At 45.0% G+C, this 18529-nt stretch overlaps 1 protein-coding gene across 1 annotated transcript in view; it reads left to right on the top strand.

Moving 5' to 3' along the window:
* The first annotated feature begins 3463 nt into the window (after window positions 1-3463).
* LOC146859310 (telethonin-like) overlaps window positions 3464-18529 on the top strand; it is a 32804-nt gene continuing 17738 nt past the window's right edge. The window contains exon 1 of the mRNA XM_085649980.1: window positions 3464-3788. Within this exon, the coding sequence (XP_085506106.1) occupies window positions 3640-3788 (149 nt within the window). The 5' untranslated portion in view covers window positions 3464-3639. The remainder of the gene's footprint in view (window positions 3789-18529) is intronic.

The raw sequence follows: 18529 nt of genomic DNA on the forward strand, positions 1-18529 counted from the left end.
TTCCAGCCACATCATACCAAAAGGATTACAGTGAGTTGGAGGAGTAGTTCAACTACAACCGAATTTGGTGTTCCAGCCACAAAAGGAAGACAGTGAGTTGGAGGAGTAGTCACTACAGCCACATCTGGTGTTCCAACCACGTTGTTACCTACAAAAGGGGTTTGGTGAGTTGGATGGGTAGCTTCACTACAACCAGTTGTTGGTGTTCCAACCACATCGCTCTTCAGAGTCTACTGTGTTCCTAAGGAAAAGGCACAATTTGGGGTTTTTCATCATAATATGTTTGAACTAACAGCGTGCAATGCCTGCACAGATGGAGAATATTTGATGCTTAACAGACACTTGCAGCATGTTGGAACCTCAACCAACGTCAGTACCTACTAGCGTTACACTGCTGCTGTGTGGTATTGCCAAGGTATATGCTCTGATAACATATGGAAGGACATTAAATCCAGTAGGATACGACGGATGTACAGAAGAGGCATCACTGCCCACACTGTTTTGCACTCTAAACTCAGTAAGGAAGCGGGCACCTCAAAGGGGCCATAAAGGGCTCAGGGGTGTATCTTCATATTCTCAGCGAGGAGCGTATATTTACATCAGTTCACAAAAACCACAGTGTACAGTGCAGGGAAGCAGCTTGTTAAGTGGTGCGCTGGAGATATGGTGTCTATATTGTGAATTTCTATCTGCACTGCAGAAGACAATACTTTTTTAATGTGTTTGCGAAAAAAAATCGATTTGGGTGATTTCCAAGCACAGGCTGAAATGGTGACATTTTGCAACGTTCTCTGGTCACCCCCTTTACATGTGCAAACATTGTGGTAAGCCAATTTCTTAATTTTTACGTTTTGTGGCTGCCCCTTGGACTCTTGGCAGTTTAACCGCAGCCTTCAATTTCAAATCTAGTCATGTCACGAGACGAGCTTTGCACGCGCTTACCTTTGTCCAGCAACAGGGTCGCGTGCAGTCCTCTGGCGAAGTTCTCTTTGTTCCTCCATCTTCGGTGTGACGTGCACGGCTGCCACGACTCCGTCTTCTGGCTCTTGTGGATATTTTGGCGCACGGATGCACCGTGAGCCACTCTGCAGCGACGTCGACAGCGTGCCGCCATTTTGTGGTTGGCGGCCGCTATTGTCTTTTTCCCTTTTGGTAGTTCCTGTTTGCGGCAGAGTTGCAAACCACGCGCCTACGTTAGAGCCAACCACACTGTTTCTGGTCTTCTAAATAAAGTTTTACTCTTTCAACAGTTTGTCTGGGACAACGCGGTGTTCGTTCGGGGAATACAAGTTGAAGGATCGACTGACTACCTGGTATTCGGCAGAACAAGTTGAGGGATACACCGTGAGGAATGGTGAAGAACCAGTTTTTCTGCACACAGTTTGTCTATGTATTTACTTACTAAGCTTCAGGTACAAAGGTGCCCTGTGTCTCTCACATGTTATGTATTGAACATTTGGGTTTGTCATTGCTCTTGGTTTATAGATAACTGTAATGTGTTTATCATTCTATTTGGTTGAGCTTTTGTTTTTTTTGGGTTCCCTTACGGAGGGGAAGTGCTGTTCAAGCACAACTCGGGTGAGAGGGCGCTCACCAGCATGTTTTATGTGGGCATAATACTTTCTTTAAAGGCATGTTTATAGAGTGTAGTTTATTAAAGCTACAGTGTTCTCATTTCTCAGAGGTTAAGATAGTGAGAATATCATCTTCAGCACATCTTTTGTTGTGATGCCATAGGCTTTAGTTTTACTAGAGATGGTTCTTCCTTGATGTCCTGTGGGGTGTCATCACATTGTTTCCATACACAAGGGAAGATTGTGGGTAACAGCCCTTTGTTTAGTTACGTTTGTTACTCCCATATGGGGTACGTAACCTCCACAAGGGGGTCAAGAGCTATTTTCGTATTTATGTTTGGTTACTCCTACATGGAGGTATGTAACCTCTACAAGGGGGTTGGAGTACCTAGGTTAACCCTTACACTGGGTTGGGTTATGGCTCGGTCCATAAATAGTTGCGCGCAGTACTAATGTACATCCCTTCACGGGCGTTTTTATGGGTGACGACCCATATACATGTTTGTTTCACTTTCTCTTGGGATTGTAGTTGCAGGGTATGCTACCTTTAGCGCTACTCTATGTTATGCTTTTGGGCATTGGTTTTGTGGGGTCTTTTATCCTTTGCGTTATAGTACATTACGTCACAGTGTATGATACAAAATGCTACAAATGTATTTCTGGTAATGTTACGCTTTTGCTTGCGCTTCAAAATGTTTTATAATCTCTATTCAGGGAGGGATGGGAGATATTGCTGTTCTAATGTATGTATCTGATCCATCTTTTCTTGCTGTATTGGTTCTTTGTCCTGCGATGTTTTGTATTTATTTTTGCATCCGTGAGACTTGTACCACTATTCATTTTTCTTGTTAATAGTTCTTGCTTGATGTTATATCTCTTGCATGTTTCGTTTTCTTTGAAGGAAAAGGGATAATGTTATACCCTCCTTAATTGTATAACATGTACTTCAGCCCTGCTGCCTCTAACTGCTCAGCCAGAGCGTGAGATGGTCATGGAATGTTGGTGTGCCTGTGATGCGTGGAATGCCTGGGTGTCTGAGTGGATGAGGGTTGGCAGTTGGAGATGGGCTGAGCAGCTAGGCAGGCTGCTCCTGGTGGGGCTGGTACCACACTAGGCTGGCTGGGGTCAAGACAGATGTGACCTGAACTGGAGACTGAATAAAGACGTCTTAATAATACCTCCTGGCTCCAGGTGTCTATCTTCATAGATTACAACAGTTACCTTCTTGGCTAATCTTCCCTCACTCCCCACTGCTCCACACCCAAACACACCCTGCTGTCTGTCAAACCAGCCAACATTCCCCGGTGACATCACAGCTCTCTGCTGCTCTGATTGACTTTGGAATTCGCAATTTCATACAGAAAGCCCACAACCGAAAGGGCATGAAACTCTGTGATCCACTCTGAAAACATCCCCAAAGTAAAACAAACACAGGCCAATGTGCCACGTGCACAGCTCTTTGGGGTTGCGGTTGGGGTGCCTGCCTTCCTAAAAGCCCTACAAGCTTAAGGAATGACATATGAGGACGTGCTTTCCCACTAAATGAGGTGAAAAGCCATCTCACTTACGGCAGAACCGCTAAAGTGACACCTCTCTGCCAGTAACTCCACAGGCCTGTGAAATGAGCTACGATGACGCAGTGACCGCCCACACACTCGCATCCAGCCATCACTTGAGTGAGGGGGGGTATTCACGTGTATTCAGAGTCCCCTCGATGTGAATTATCTGCTGTCAGCACGGCTGGCAGTGCCCCCTCCAGGAGGAGGGATGGAATTTTTGGGACCAGGAAGAGAGATGAGTATGTTCTGCAGATATAGCGTGTTACGACACAGGGCATAAAAATAGCAGCAGGCGGAGGGGGTATAAATCCCGCGGTGCCAGGTGCAGGGGACAGAGCCTCAGAGAGACAGAAAGAGACAGGCAGGGGCAGAGAGAGGAGTCCAGGGTTGGTCATATCAAGCAAGGAGGGCTACCTGCAGGCAGGTGAAAAACAAGCACAGGCGCGGACAGGCCCGGGCTAGGTACCAGGAGCAGACGGACGGACAGACAGACACACGCCGCAGAGATGTCGGGGCGCACTGTGGTCCTCCGTAATGGAGGGATGCTCACTGCGGCAGAGCTGAGCTGCCAGGTGCAGGAAGAGAACAAAGCCCAGAGGGAGACCTACACGGCGGACTGGAGGGACCTCAGTCTGTCCAGCAGAGCTGAGAAGGGGTGAGTGAGTGCGGGTTTGAGGGGTGGGAAGAGGTAGTGAAGGATGGTGCGACATGGGAATGCCCTAGACCATGGGTACTCACAAACTTTCTCTCGGGGGCCAAATTTACAGTGTGGTTTCTGGCTGAGGGCCGCACCGGTGGGGGCGGGGCCAGTGGGGGAGGGGGCGGGGCTAGAGCAAAAAAAACCTATGACCATGAGGTTGAACACAGGCCCCTGCAGCGGACGCCTTCATCCACTGAGCCACCAGACCCGGTATGCACACATATCTATCTATCTATCTCTCTCTCTCTCTGTTTCCCTCCCTCTCTCTATTACTCTCCCTCTCTCTCGCTCCATCTCCCTCCCTCTCTCTATCTCTCTCTCCATCACTCGGTTTGTCTCCCTTTCTCTCTGTCTCCCTCCCTCTCTGTCTCACTCACTCTGTCTCACTCATTCTGTGTCTCCCTCTCGCTCCCTTTGTCTCACTCACTGTTCGTCTCCCTTTCTCTCTGTCTCCCTCCCTCTCTGTCTCCCTCTCACTCCGTCTCCCTACCTCTCTCTCTCCCTCTCGCTCCCTCTGTCTCACTCACTGTTTGTCTCCCTTTCGCTCTGTCCCCTCCCTCTCTCTCTCCGTCTCCCTCCCTCTCCCTCTCTCCCTCTGTCTCCCTCCCTCCCTATCCCTCCCTATCCCTCCCTCTGTCTCCATCTCCCTCCCTCTGTCTCCGTCTCCCTCCCTCTGTCTCTGTCTCCCTCTGTCTCCCTCCCTCTGTCTCCCTCCCTCTGTCTCCCTCCCTCCCTCCCTTTGTCCTCCCTTCCTCCCTGTCTCCCTGCCTCTCTCTCCCTCCCTCTCTCTGTCTCCCTCTCTCCCTCCCTTCCTCTCCGTCTCCCTCCCTCTCTCTCCCTCCCTCTGTCTCACTCACTGTTTGTCTCACTTTCTTTCTGTCCCCCTCCCTCTCTCTCTCCATCTCCCTCCCTCTCTCCGTCTCCCTCTCTCTATTGCTCTCTCTCTCCCTCTGTCTCCCTCCCTCTGTCTCCCTCCCTCCTCCGTTCTCCCTCTGTCTCCCTCCCTCTCCCTCTCTCTGTCTTCCCCCCTTTCCCTGTCTTCCTCCTCTCCCTGTCTTCCTCCTCTCCCTGTCTTCCTCCTTTCCCTCCCTCTGTCGCACTCTGTCTTCCTCCCGCTGTCACCTCACCCCCTGCTCTCACTCCCTGCTGCCCTCCATCACCTCACCCTGCTGTCCTCTGTCACCTCACCCCCTGCTCTCACTCCCTGCTGCCCTCCATCACCCCTGCTGTCCCCTGTCACCTCACCCCGCGCTGAGACTGCTTCCAAGGAACGCACACGGCCGCTGCACCCAAGTACTTCACAGGTCTTTTAAAGACCATTCACTTGTTAATGAGACTTTGTTGTATTTCATCTCTTCTTATCGCCCCTGCATCTCCACTCAATCAGAGGGGGGAGATGCAGGGGCGCTAAGAAGAGGTGAAATACAACAAAGCCTCATTAACAAGTAAATGGCCTTTAAAAGAATCGCCCGGCCTCACAGCTCCGTGCTGCTATAACCGGCGGTGTTCGCTGACAAGCACAGGGCACAGGCACTATGTCTGCAAGGTCCGCGGGCCGCCAGGGAAGGCTTGCCGGGCCGCTGGAGGCCCGCGGGCCGTACTATGAGTACCCGTGCCCTAGACACTCTGTATTGGACGGAAGCGGAAGTTGAGGTGCAGGGGAACCCACTGGGGAGCAGAGAAAGTTCTTCTTCCTCGAAAGTGTACAGATTCGGGGGGCGACTACTAGAGGGGGAAAGAAGAGAGATTGGCTCCGTTTCGTTGGTTTTTTGGTTCAGGGGAATGGTTTGATTTTTGCCGCCTCTCCTCACGCTTTTGTAGCAAAACGCAGCGCTTTAAGGCGGGAAACCGCCACTCTTTAATATGCCGCGCCAAAATGTAGTGCTTTGTTTGGGAGAAGTGGCGAATGCAGTAGGCCGCTCCTCTGATTTAATTATTTTGTCTCTTGAAAATGTGAGAATCGAATGTAAGCTAGATTGTATGAATGTGCTTTGGGCTTTGTTTGAGACACCGAGCAAATATGTGTGTGTGGGGGAGGGGTAGGGGGTATGCTCACATCTCAACAACAGCCATGGAGGAGACTCAGCTGAATTTAGTGCCTCATTATGTCTAAGGTGCGCGTGAAAGCCTGTCCTAATGAGTGTCTGACTTCCTTTTGAAAGAGGTGGAAGTAGGATGTTGTGTCTTACAGCCTGATCATGTAATATAACTCCTTGAAGCTTCAGAGCCCGATCTCCACCAGAGTTTGATCCCGATGGCATTACTGAAACTTTATTATCTTGTATCAGGTGCACCAATGGTGATGCTACAGACATGTCTTTTAACAGCAGCAGACCTTAACACAGTTAAAGAATTTTTATTGCATATCTTCGACAGCCACTATTGAAGCAGGCCATGTATACTCCAGCCCTGTCAATCCCTCAACCGTACATATTAAATTACTTTATGTTTAATAATGAATAGCTACACTCTTTTTCTCTCCTTCACTATCATCTTATCTTCCTCCTCTTCTCACCTCTCTTTTTTCCTTCTCTCCACTCATGCTCTACCCTATGTCCGAGTTTCCCCTTTCTCTCGGTTCTCCGCTCGCTAACCGCTTTTTGTTGTTCAGCTTCACGTCTTTCCATCACTCTCTCCCATTAGGCCCTCTTCTAGGACTGCTCTTCTACCGCTGCTTCTCGCTCTTGTCTACTCCTTTTCACGCTCTTCATGTTCCGCTCCAATCTTATACTCCTATCTGTGCTCTCCCCAGTTCTCTTCAAATTCTTTGTCTTCCTTTGCATTCCGATCTCTCCTCCTTCCTCACTCTCCCTTTTATGATTTTCCTTCTTTAGTTTTAAAGGAGAGTTTATTGAAAATCAATTACAACAGAATAACAATAGAACATAATGTTTAAACACAACGAAAGTGCAAAAAGATATGTCATAAGCAAGGGGAAGAAATAAAGAAATAAGGGAAGGAAATAGAAGGGAGAGGGAAAGAAAATATCAATTAATAAAGCAAAACATATGCATTAAGAATGTAATCATTGGTATACAAAAGTATACAAAAAGTATAGACAGACACACAAAATGTACAGAAACTCCTCTAATAAAGATGCATAAAATAAACATAAGACCATCTATATGAATATATACATGAAACCATCAGGAATATTTTCATGGAGGTTTGGGAACTTCTTCTGTACAAGGATTATGTAAAGGTAGGGGTCGAACAGATACATTTAAGAAATTTGTTATGATTTTCCTTCTTGTACATCTCTTTCATGACTTCCACCTGCCTGCTTCCTTCTAATCTCTACTCTTCCTCCATACCCCCAACTTCAGAAAGTGTTTACACGTTGCAATCCAGACCTGGTACATTAGTACAATGATTGTTCATGCACTGTGCAGTTAACTGCTACATTTTGTGCAGTACTGCTATCTGCCCCGCCCAATTTTTACTTGGACTCTTCGCAAACAGCACCATGCACTCTTCACTAAGTAGTGCACACAGAAACTGAAAGGTACCCCAAATTACTCCATTCCCCAGCCCTCTTTCCTGGGGTTGCTTGATCACCAAATTGCAGGTCTCAGCCAGCATAGGCCAAAAACTCAGATTCACTCTCTTACGATGATGCTGCTGCTTGGCAATGGTCACAGTTAGGCGACAAAGTGACAGGACTGGGGTTGAATGATCTACAATATAGAAAACGCAGTGGCTAAGCTAAAAGGACTGGAATTGACAGCATGCCTTTTCGATTTGTCAGTTTTTGTTTTATCATTTATGTTGCGAAACATGGTTAGGAAACCTGTCAGGCCCACATCAATCTAAAACAATTGGTTAGAAGCAAAAATGTGTTTGGTCTTTAAAAGCACACCGTGGCATATTAGCCCCTGGCCTTTAAGGAAAATACTTTGTGTGTGAATGTGTTTCTGGTGCAAGGAAAGATTGCCGTCACTGAAAGCGAAGTTAGCCAATGTGTGAAGTGTGCTGCTCCATGCTGTAGTGGATTTATTGAAAAGGACAGACCTATAGATGTAGAGGTAGGAGGGAAAGCGTCTTCAAGTAAGTCTTTTGCACATACAACTAGAGCTCTGTGTCATGGAGACTCTCCTAAGGGTACTGAGATCATCTTGTGATATGCAGGGGGTCCAGTTGAGTCTAGGATGCTTTCATGAATGCAAATGATCCTGCAGTAAAGTCCTTTTCTGCTTTCTTTCATTCCTCATTTGCCTTCTCCCATTCTTTTCTCTCCGTACTCCTTTCCATCTCCAGACCATTTCTCTTTCCCGACCATCTTCCGTGACAGAGGGCAGCACAACTCCACCGCATACCTCATCCATCCCCAGTTGAAAAAAGACTGAATTTGTTGCGTTCTCGTAAAAAAAAAAACAAGCTTTGGCATCGCCAATAGCTCTCGCCTTTGGGACCTTATAAGTGTTTAGTTATCCAGCACAGTATCCTTGGTGCAACAACATAAACTGTTGCATGGTTAGACACTTATAAGGCCCCAAAGGCGAGACGTATTGGCTATGCCAATGCTTGTTATTCTTTTGATCCTTATTCTTCAGTAGTCCCCCCTTACCCAACACGTGTTTCGGCAGATTGATGCGTAAACATCTCTGACTTCATCAGGACACATCAAATGTATCATCAAAATTAACGTTAAAAATGGTCAAGTTTGGTAGTGTCAATCTCGATATAGCCAACATGTGTCTCTACTCGGACCTCTGCTGGTAAGCTGTTGTGTTAACCTGTATGTCGAAGAGTACTCTGTGTTCTATCCATCCCGGCGTGGTCCATTCAATGGTTTGGGCTGTAGTAGTGTTGACAGGTTTGATGGGAATTAACATTGCAAACACACCCTTTTTTTCAATGCCATTTTTCTCAGCCCGCTCTTTACCAATCCCCCGATACTTTCCATGTGCAACAAGAATCACCGGAGCACCTTCTTTGGAAAAGGTTTGTTAAGATTTGTCAAACGGTGGCAAATTTGTATATATCTAAATGTGTGGATGTGTGTGTGTGTGGATATATATGTGTGTGTGTGTGGATATATATATGTGTGTGTGTGGATATATATATATGTGTGTGTGGATATATATATATAAATATGTGTGTGTGTGTGTGTGTATCTATATATATATATGTGTGTGTGTGTGGATATATATATATATGTGTGTGTGTGAATATATATATGTGTGTGTGTGGATATGTGTGTGTGTGGCTATATATATATGTGTGTATATTTATGTGTGTGTATATATATGAGTGTGTGTGTATATGTGTGTGTGTGTATATGTGTGTGTGTGTGTGTATATATATATGTATATATATATATATGTATATATATATATATATATATACATATATATATATATATATATATATATATATATATATATATATATATATATATATATATATATATATATATTCACTTACAAAAACATAGGTTTCACACATGTTAGCTGGACATTTCAATCGTAAAAAACCAATGAAATTCCCCCTTTATAGTTAGTTCAGGTAACTATAACTCACGCGACCGCAATCCACTGCTGATGACGTCACATATTACATCACTGTATTTAGACACTTATTTACCCATTTATTCTTCCATTAACCTTTAGATATACATATATAAAAAATATTTATTTTACAGAAAGACACATATTCACTGGATGATGTCATCAGGGCCGCCCAATAATTTCAGCTATAGGCAGTGCATTAGAGAATACATCTAAGTTTGTAGACTCATTTCTCAATCCCCTGGTCAAAACACTCCCTTCGTACATACAGGATACAGGAGATTTCTTGAGGAGGATCTATGATCTTCCTTGGGAAGACGATTACTTACTAGTAACTATAGATGTGCCAACATTATATACAAGCATCAGGCATGTAGATGGCCTGAGAGCAGTGAGGCACTTTCTTGATACCAGATCAATTAAACACTGGGCTCATACCCAGATGTTAATTAGGATGGTTGAAAAATGTCTGAACAGTAATTTCTTTCTTTTTGAAGGGCAACTCTTCCACCAGATATGCGGTACTGCGATGGGCACCTGCTTCGCCCCCAGCTATGTGAATTTGCATATGGGCTGGCGGGAGGAGCAGGTGATCCGAGTACAGTATCACAATGAATGGGACAACCATATAATGCATTGGAGTCGATTCATTGATGACCTTTTTTTAGTGTGGAGGGGTTCTGAGGAAGAAGTCAAATTGTTTTTAGCCCAAATTCAAAATAATGATCTCAATTTGAAATTCACAAGTGAAATCAGTAATGTAAGTGTAAATTTCCTTGATTTAACAGTTTACATTTCAGATGGGAGAGTTGAAACAAAACTGTTCAGAAAACCTACCTCCGGTAATACTCTGTTACACGCCCATAGCTTCCATCCTGTAAATTTAAAAAGAAGCATCCCTTATGGAGAGAGCCTAAGGGTTAGGCGCAATTGCAGTGCACCAGAAGAGTGCAGGAGGGAGCTTGATATTCTGACCAAGAGATTTAAAAGCAGGGGTTATCCAGATGTTTGGATAGATAATGGGGTGAAAAAATCATTGAAAAAGAAAAGGGAGGAAATCCTGTTTGATGCGAACAAGAGGATAAGCAAGAGTGATGAGAATCAGTGTAGGTTCATCACTACTTTTAGCAGGCAACATGATGATGTAAGACAAATCTTGAATAAACATTGGCACATTATAAAAAATGATCCACTGCTTGGGAAGCAAGTCGCTAAGAGACCGCAGATCACTTTCCGAAAGGCAAAATCTTTCAAACAGGCACTAGTAAGCAATGTAATGAGAAAGCAACCAGTCAAAACAACCTGGTTAAGTAACATGCAAGGTTTCATTAAGTGCACTAAATGCAAGGCGTGCATGCACGGAACAAACACGTCACAATACAGAGTAGGCCTTACAAAAGGGATGAGAAAGATCAAAGGCCGATATACATGCAAAACAAATCATGCAATCTACGTACTGCAGTGCCCTTGTGGCCTGCGCTACGTAGGTAGCACGACTCTGGAAGTGCATAAGAGGGTCTTGCAGCATTTAAGGGCGATTAAGAATGGGGACAGGTCATACCCAGTAGCCCGACACTTTGAGCAAGTCCATAATCAAGAAACCAAGGGGCTAGCTTACTATGTGATTGACTCGGTAAAAGCAAATGTAAGGAGAGTCAATAGAGTCAAGAAACTGCGGAGACTTGAGTCTCGGTACATTATAGAGTTAAATTCCAAACAGCCAGAAGGCCTTAATATGGAAGAAGATTTACATACTCATTTATAGTTGGTAATAGTCAAGCGTTGCCTCTGAGGAATGTTTTTAATCAGGAGAGAGATATAGATGTATAACAGACTCATAATAATCACTAGATATGAACAACATGTAATGGCTGTCAAAAGTTGTTAGATCTAAGCCCACTTGGGCATGATTTTGGGCAAATATAAGAATTGATTGTATTTAATTTGTTGAGCCGAGATTCATCAAATTACATAGAAGGTATAAGCTCACTTGAGCGAATGACGAAATGATGTGCTGTTGTCAACTAGGCTCACTTGAGCTATAATAGAATGCATTGAGATGTGATTTGTATATTCGAGATTGCATAAAGAAATTGACACATGTTTTCGCTAGTTTAAATGACGATATTTGTCGTTTTGCATGCGGTATCGATAAAGTTCACTGGAGCTTGAATCAAGAATATACGCAACAGCAATAATATTCAAAGTACAGGAATCGAAATTGCCCGTGTTATTTAAAAGATATAATGAATTAAGCAAACAAATGGTATAACACTGGACAACTAAAGACGATGCCTTAGAAAATATTTTGTGTGATTATGTTACCACAAACTACGAGTCTGTTTTTTATGTCATTTAGAGTTGTAGTAATGATTTGCACGTGTTGCACTTTAAAAAATGGCCGCGTTTTTCAAAACTTGTACCAGTGAGCAAGACTGCTTGGCAGTCGAAACGCGTTTGGTGGCGGCAGAAGAATAAATGCTTAAATCCACACATGGCGTCGTCATCGTTTTTTGAAATATATATATATATATATATATATATATATCAGAGACACTTTCCCAACTCTTCCCGCTTCCCATCCGGCAAACAGCGAAGAGAGAGTCACGGACACCAGGTTTGTTCGTGGCAAAGTCAGGTCTTTATTTTAAGTTTGCAGCTTTTCGACGCGTTTCGGATATCACAGTATCCTTGTTCACACAGCCACATTCGAATATATATATATATATATATATATATATATATATATATATATATATATATATATATTTATATTACCTACTGGCGGTCGCCAGTAGGTAGTTATAGTTAGGACCACGTTTCCATAGGAACACCTCAACATTCTATTTTGAATAACTTTGGCGCCGGTCGACGAATCCTCGCGAATTTCTCAAAATAGGTGGGGCGCTACGCTCCGCTCCTACCCTGAAAGTCTCGGGGGGATCCGTCAAGCGGGGGCTGAGATAAAAGGGGGGTCCCAAAACGCGTTTTTCCCATGCATTTTTCCATAGGACCTTTAGAACGAGCTACAGCCCGAACGGCTGAACAGAATTACTCAAAATTTGGCAGAGAGGTATTCCCTAGGTCAAGGAAGTGCCTTTTGTAGGTTTGGTGTAAATCTGTTCAGTAGATTCTGAGAAAATAGCCTTTAAATCAATATATATATCTGAGCCCGCTTACGGTACGCTTACCGTACGCTTACGGTAAGCGTACGGTGGCGTGCGCGAGCGCGATTCTGATTGGCTCTTAGATCTTAGTAAACATTCGAATCGGTCGAAACCAGGAAGCGGCGGCCGCCATTTTGTGTATTTCACTCTGAAAAAAAAGAGTGAAAACAAGGAAAGGGGGCAATGAGGAGAGTTACAGACCCCCTAACATTTGTAAGGGGGTCAAAGAAGGACAGAAAAGTACAAAAAAAACATTTATTGATTTTAAAAAAAATCACGGGGTACGCGTACGGTAAGCTTACGGTAAGCGTACGGTAAAAAAAAAAAAATATATATATATATATTATAGTTAGGAATTAGCATTTAAAAAACCTTGCAAATTCACTGAAAAAACCATAGGTTTCACACATGTTATAGTTAGCTGGACATTTTACTGATAAAAAACCAATGAAATTCCCCCGTTATAGTTACTGTAGGCAACTATAACTCACGCGACCGTAATCCTCTGCTGATGCTAATACTGTATTTAGACACTTATTTGCCCATGTCTTCTTCCATTAAATTTTAGCTATACATATATTACAAATATTTTTTTTTCATAAAGACACATATGTCATCAGCAGAGGATTACGGCCGCGTGAGTTATAGTTGCCTACAGTAACTATAACGGGGGAATTTCATTGGTTTTTTATCAGTAAAATGTCCAGCTAACTATAACGTGTGAAACCTATGGTTTTTTCAGTGAATATATATAAAATAACAGACTTAAAATAAAGCTATGAGTCAGGTAGGGTCCTTTCCTTGTATTGCAATCACATGTAGTGGCAAGGGCGTCGTTCTCATTTCAAATGATTCTGCAGTGAAGGTAGGGTACCATATGGTGATTTTTCTTACATTAAAGATCTGCTATCACCAAAGTATAAACACAAATTATACTATACTTCCTTTATTAAGCGCTATATCTTACAATTTTTACTTTTACCCTCTTTCATATTTCTCCATTGACCAGTCTCAGAAGGATGGTGGACTGTTTGCTCTACAACTCTATGCCACTCCACGTCACTCTCTCTCTGCCCTTCCACTCTCTACCCCTCCACAACACTCTACTCCACTCGACAACACCACTCTGTGTCACCACTTGACACCACTACTCTATGATGCCACCACTCTGCTACCACTGCTCTCACCGCCCCTTTACTCCCCACTCTAGGCCCTTGGACTCCATGCTAATGTACTCTACGCCACTCTACTATATGCCACTTCACTCTATGACAGACTCATCTGAAACACTGCACTCTCTGCGACTGCACTCTAAGCTGCACCACTATTTTACTCTGCGCCGCTGCACTCCAAGCCACTGCACTCTGACACTCAGCTCTGCAAGACTGCATTCTATGCCACTGAACTCAATGCCACATTACTGTGCATGACTGCACTTTAAGTCACTGCACTCTGCACCACTGCACTTTACTCTGCACCGCTCAACTGTACTGCACTCTGCACCACTACACTCTGCATTGCTCCACGCCACTCTAATTTATTCTGTACCATTGCACTCTACACCACTGGACTCTATGTCACTGCACTCTGCACCACTGCACTTTACTCTGCACCGCTCAACTGTACTGCACTCTGCACCACTACACTCTGCATTGCTCCACGCCACTCTAATCTATTCTTTACCATTGCACTCTACACCACTGTACTCTACGTCACTGCACTCTGCACCACTGCACTTTACTCTGCACCGCTCAACTGTACTGCACTCTGCACCACTACACTCTGCATTGCTCCACGCCACTCTAATCTATTCTTTACCATTGCACTCTACACCACTGTACTCTACGTCACTGCACTCTGCACCACTGCACTTTACTCTGCACCGCTCAACTGTACTGCACTCTGCACAACTACACTATGCATTGCTCAACGCCACTCTAATCGATTCTTTACCATTGCACTCTACACCACTGTACTCTACGTCACTGCACTCTGCACCACTGCACTTTACTCTGCACCGCTCAACTGTACTGCACTCTGCACCACTACACTCTGCATTGCTCCACGCCACTCTAATCTATTCTGTACCATTGCACTCTACACCACTGGACTCTACGTCACTGCACTCTGCACCACTCTGCTCTGCAGCTCTGCAGTCTACCCTGCACCACTAAACTCAACGCCACTCTTCTCTGAAACAATCTACTGTGCACCACTGCAATCTACTCTGCACTCTACGTCACTCTACGCTGCCCCGATGCACTCTACACCACTTTACTCAACCAGTGCACTCTAAGCCAGTCTACTCTGCGCCACTGTGTTTTACACAGCTTCAATCTAGGTTACTGCACTTTACGACACTATAAGCTATGATAGTCCACTCTGTGATGCACTATTCCATTAAACTCTACTCCAATCTATGCGCCTCTCCACTCTACAACACTACTTAATGCTATGCCACCCTACAGCACTACTCAACAACGCTCTACATAACCCCATCCATGCCACTTTACTCCACTCTATTGTACAGCACACCACCCCGCTGTACTCCACTCCACTCTGACACCCGATTCTACAACTCTTTACTCCACTCTGCCATTCCACTCTCCTACACCACTCCACTTTATGCCACTCCACTCTACAGCAATCTACTGTACATCACTCTACGCAAGACTCTCAACGCCACTCTGTTCTATACCGCCCTATAACACTCAGCCGCTATAATCTAAGCCACTTCATCACATTGCACTTTTCGACATGCTACTCTCCGGTACCCCTCTAACCTTTAGCCCTGCTCAACAGCAGCCACGCTCATGTACAATATGGCTAAAACATATTGGCAAAGTCATTAGCATTTCAAAGGCCAGACCTTTTGGCTTTCCCAATGCTTATTTATTTTAACAGATACTACAGCCCATCGGCAGAAGACATTGGCAAGCCACATGGTCAAAAAGGCAAGACCTATTGGCTTTGCCAATGCTTGTTTTTGTAGCAATAATTTGGTCTGCTAATGAACTAATAAAACTGTATTTCCTAACATCTTGTGTATGTCAATCAAGTATTACTACTCCAGGTCATTCTAGATTAATAAATCTGCATATTGAAACCACCATGCAGTATCGCAACCAGAAACCATCCTTGGGTAATACATCCCCATCATGAATTAATCGACTAGTACGGTCCCAGTCCCATTCTAAAGTTATCCTTGGATCATCCATGAGTAATGCAGCCTCATACTGAAGTCATCACAAAATGATTCTGTAATAATACAGCCCCATCCTATAATACTCATAGGATCACCCTGGAGTAATCCAGCCTAATCCTGAGATCATCATGGGATCATTCAGGAGTTGTACATTAACATCTCATGTTTTCCACTGAAGTAATCAGGAACCCATTCTGGAGTAATCCACCCTAATCCTGAAATCATCATGGGCTCATCCTGCAGTAGTACAAGATCATAACATCTTTTCCACTGAAGTAATCGGGAGCTAATCCTGGAGTAGTTTCTTTGATGACTCGAGGAGTCATCTCATTTAAATATTTCCCCCTATAGGCATACTTCAGGATGGTTTGGGATGACTTCCCCAGATAATTGCAGGAATAGCCTGGCTGAAGTCATCGAATAACTTCAGAATGAGTCCAGGATGATCTTCCTTTTTGACTTGGGATGGAGCCAGGGGGAGTGAGTGAGGATGAGTGTGGTTGTAGGGACGTTTAGGAGAAGTGATAAGAATATGGAGAGTAGCAGATGTGCGAGTGAGTCTGTGGCTAAGGGGGGTGAGTGAGTGCGGATCCAAGGGATGGTAGAGGAAGTGAGTGCAAATCCAAGGAGAGTTAGGCTTGAATGTACACACAAGGGCTGGCTGAGTGAAGGTGAGGGAGGATTGGTCTATGGTTTGATTAAGTGAGGGTGAGTGAAAGCGGATCTACAGAGTGGATACATGAGGGTGAGTGGGTGTTCATAGGAGGCTCTGTGCCCCCTACCTTCTTTCCTTGACTATTTTCCTACCTTCTTCCCTTCCTTTCATGCCCCTTTCATCGATCCTTTTTCATTACTTCTCCTCTTTCATCCTCTTTCCCTTTTTCCCCTTTCTTCTTGCCTTCCTCTTTGCTTCCTAGACATTGCAGCCTCATCTGTCTATTTTCCTCATTCCCTTTCTAAAACTCTCCTCTTTTCAAATCCAGTTAGTTCATGGTATATTTGGAATATCGGTGTTGCAATCTAGTGCATTTGTGCTGTAGGAAAAAAAACGAAATCAATGTATTCTTTCCCACTTCCATACAATTCCTGTTAGTTCCATTTATACTTAATAAGTTGTTGAGTAGTGTGACCTACAGGAGGTGTATTGTGGGCATTGTAGGAACTCTGATGAAAATTAGTTTCTTTTTTTGAAATTTGTTTTTATTGATTTCCCACAGCAATTATCCAGACATCGTAGAGCGAGACATGAACATACTGATACATGGTATAGTTACATATGTTTACAACCAAATTAGAAGGGTACACATTCACATTGCATAGGGTCTATGAGAGTCTTAAATCGTTGAATGAGTCTCTAATAGCAGGACATTACGGATAGTACACAGCATTCTCGCCTACATCAGAAGTCCAGCATAACATATCATGGTTAATCAAACCTATCATGACCTATCACATCTATAACATTCCTAACAAAACTTACCCAACCCTCCCTCTCCCCGCAAGCTCGGCAACAAGTGCCTATAGTAGCACTTTCACATGTCCAGATCTAAACTTTGCGTGTATCTCAGGTCCACAGTCTGTCCTAGGTGTACCGGCATTCCTGCTATATTAAGTAATCAATCAATCAATCTGTGCATTTATAAAGCACGCTACTTACCCGTGAGGGTCTCAAGGCGCTGACGGCGGGGTGGGGGGTGCCGCTACTGTTCGAAGAGCCAGGTCTTGAGGAGTTTTCCGAAGGCGAGTAGGTCTTGCGTCTGCCGTAGGTGGGTAGGGAGGGTGTTCCAGGTTTTGGCGGCGATATAGGAGAAGGATCTGCCACCGGAGGTTGTTCGTTGGATGCGGGGGACATCGGCAAGGCTGGCGGAGCGGAGCAGGTGGGTGGGGGTGTAGAGGCTGAGTTTGGTGTTCAGGTAGGCTGGTCCGGCATTGTGGAGTGCTTTGTGTGCGTGGGTGAGGAGCTTGAAGGCGATCCTCTTGTTGACGGGTAGCCAGTGTAGGTCTCTCAGGTGGGGCGTGATGTGGCTGCGGCGGGGGACATTGACGATTAGTCGGGCTGAGGCGCTTTGGATGCGTTGTAGTCGTCATAGGTGTTTGGCTGGGATTCCTGCGTAAAGTGCGTTGCCGTAGTCCAGTCTGCTGCTGACGAGGGCCTGTGTCACCTTTCTTCTTGTTTCAGTCGGGATTCACTTGTAGATCCTGCGGAGCATGCAGAGAGTGTTGTAGCAGGAAGAGGAAACGGCGTTCATCTGCTTGGACATGGAGAGGGAGGAGTCGAGGATGAATCCTAGGTTGCGTGCATGGTCGGTGGGTGTTGGTGCTGTTCCCATTGTGCTTGGCTACCAAGAGTCGTCCCAGGCTGAGGGGGTGGGTCTGAGGATGAGGATCTCCGTCTTGTCCGAGTTCAGCTTCGAGGCAGCTGCTCCTCATCCAGTCGGCGACGGCCTTCATTCCCTCGTGGAGGTTGGTTTTGGCGGTGTGTGGGTCCTTGGTGAGGGAGAGGATGAGCTGGTTGTCTTCGGCGTAGGAGATGATGTTGAGGTCGTGATGGCGGGTCACTTGTGCGAGGGGGGCCATGTAGACGTTGAACAGCGTCAGGCTGAGGGATGATCCCTGTGGGATGCCACAGATGATGTTGGTGGCTTCGGATCAGAAGGGTGGGAGGTGGACGCTCTGGGTTCTGCCAGAGAGGAAGGACGTGGTCCAGTCAAGGGCCTTCTCTTGGATTCCGGCTTCTAGGAGGCGTTTCTTGAGACTGCAATGGCAGACCGTGTCGAAGGCGGCTGACAGGTCTAGGTCTAGGAGGATGGCGCC

This window comes from Triturus cristatus, chromosome 3_2 (genome assembly GCF_964204655.1).
Source record: "Triturus cristatus chromosome 3_2, aTriCri1.1, whole genome shotgun sequence".
NCBI lineage: Eukaryota > Metazoa > Chordata > Amphibia > Caudata > Salamandridae > Triturus > Triturus cristatus.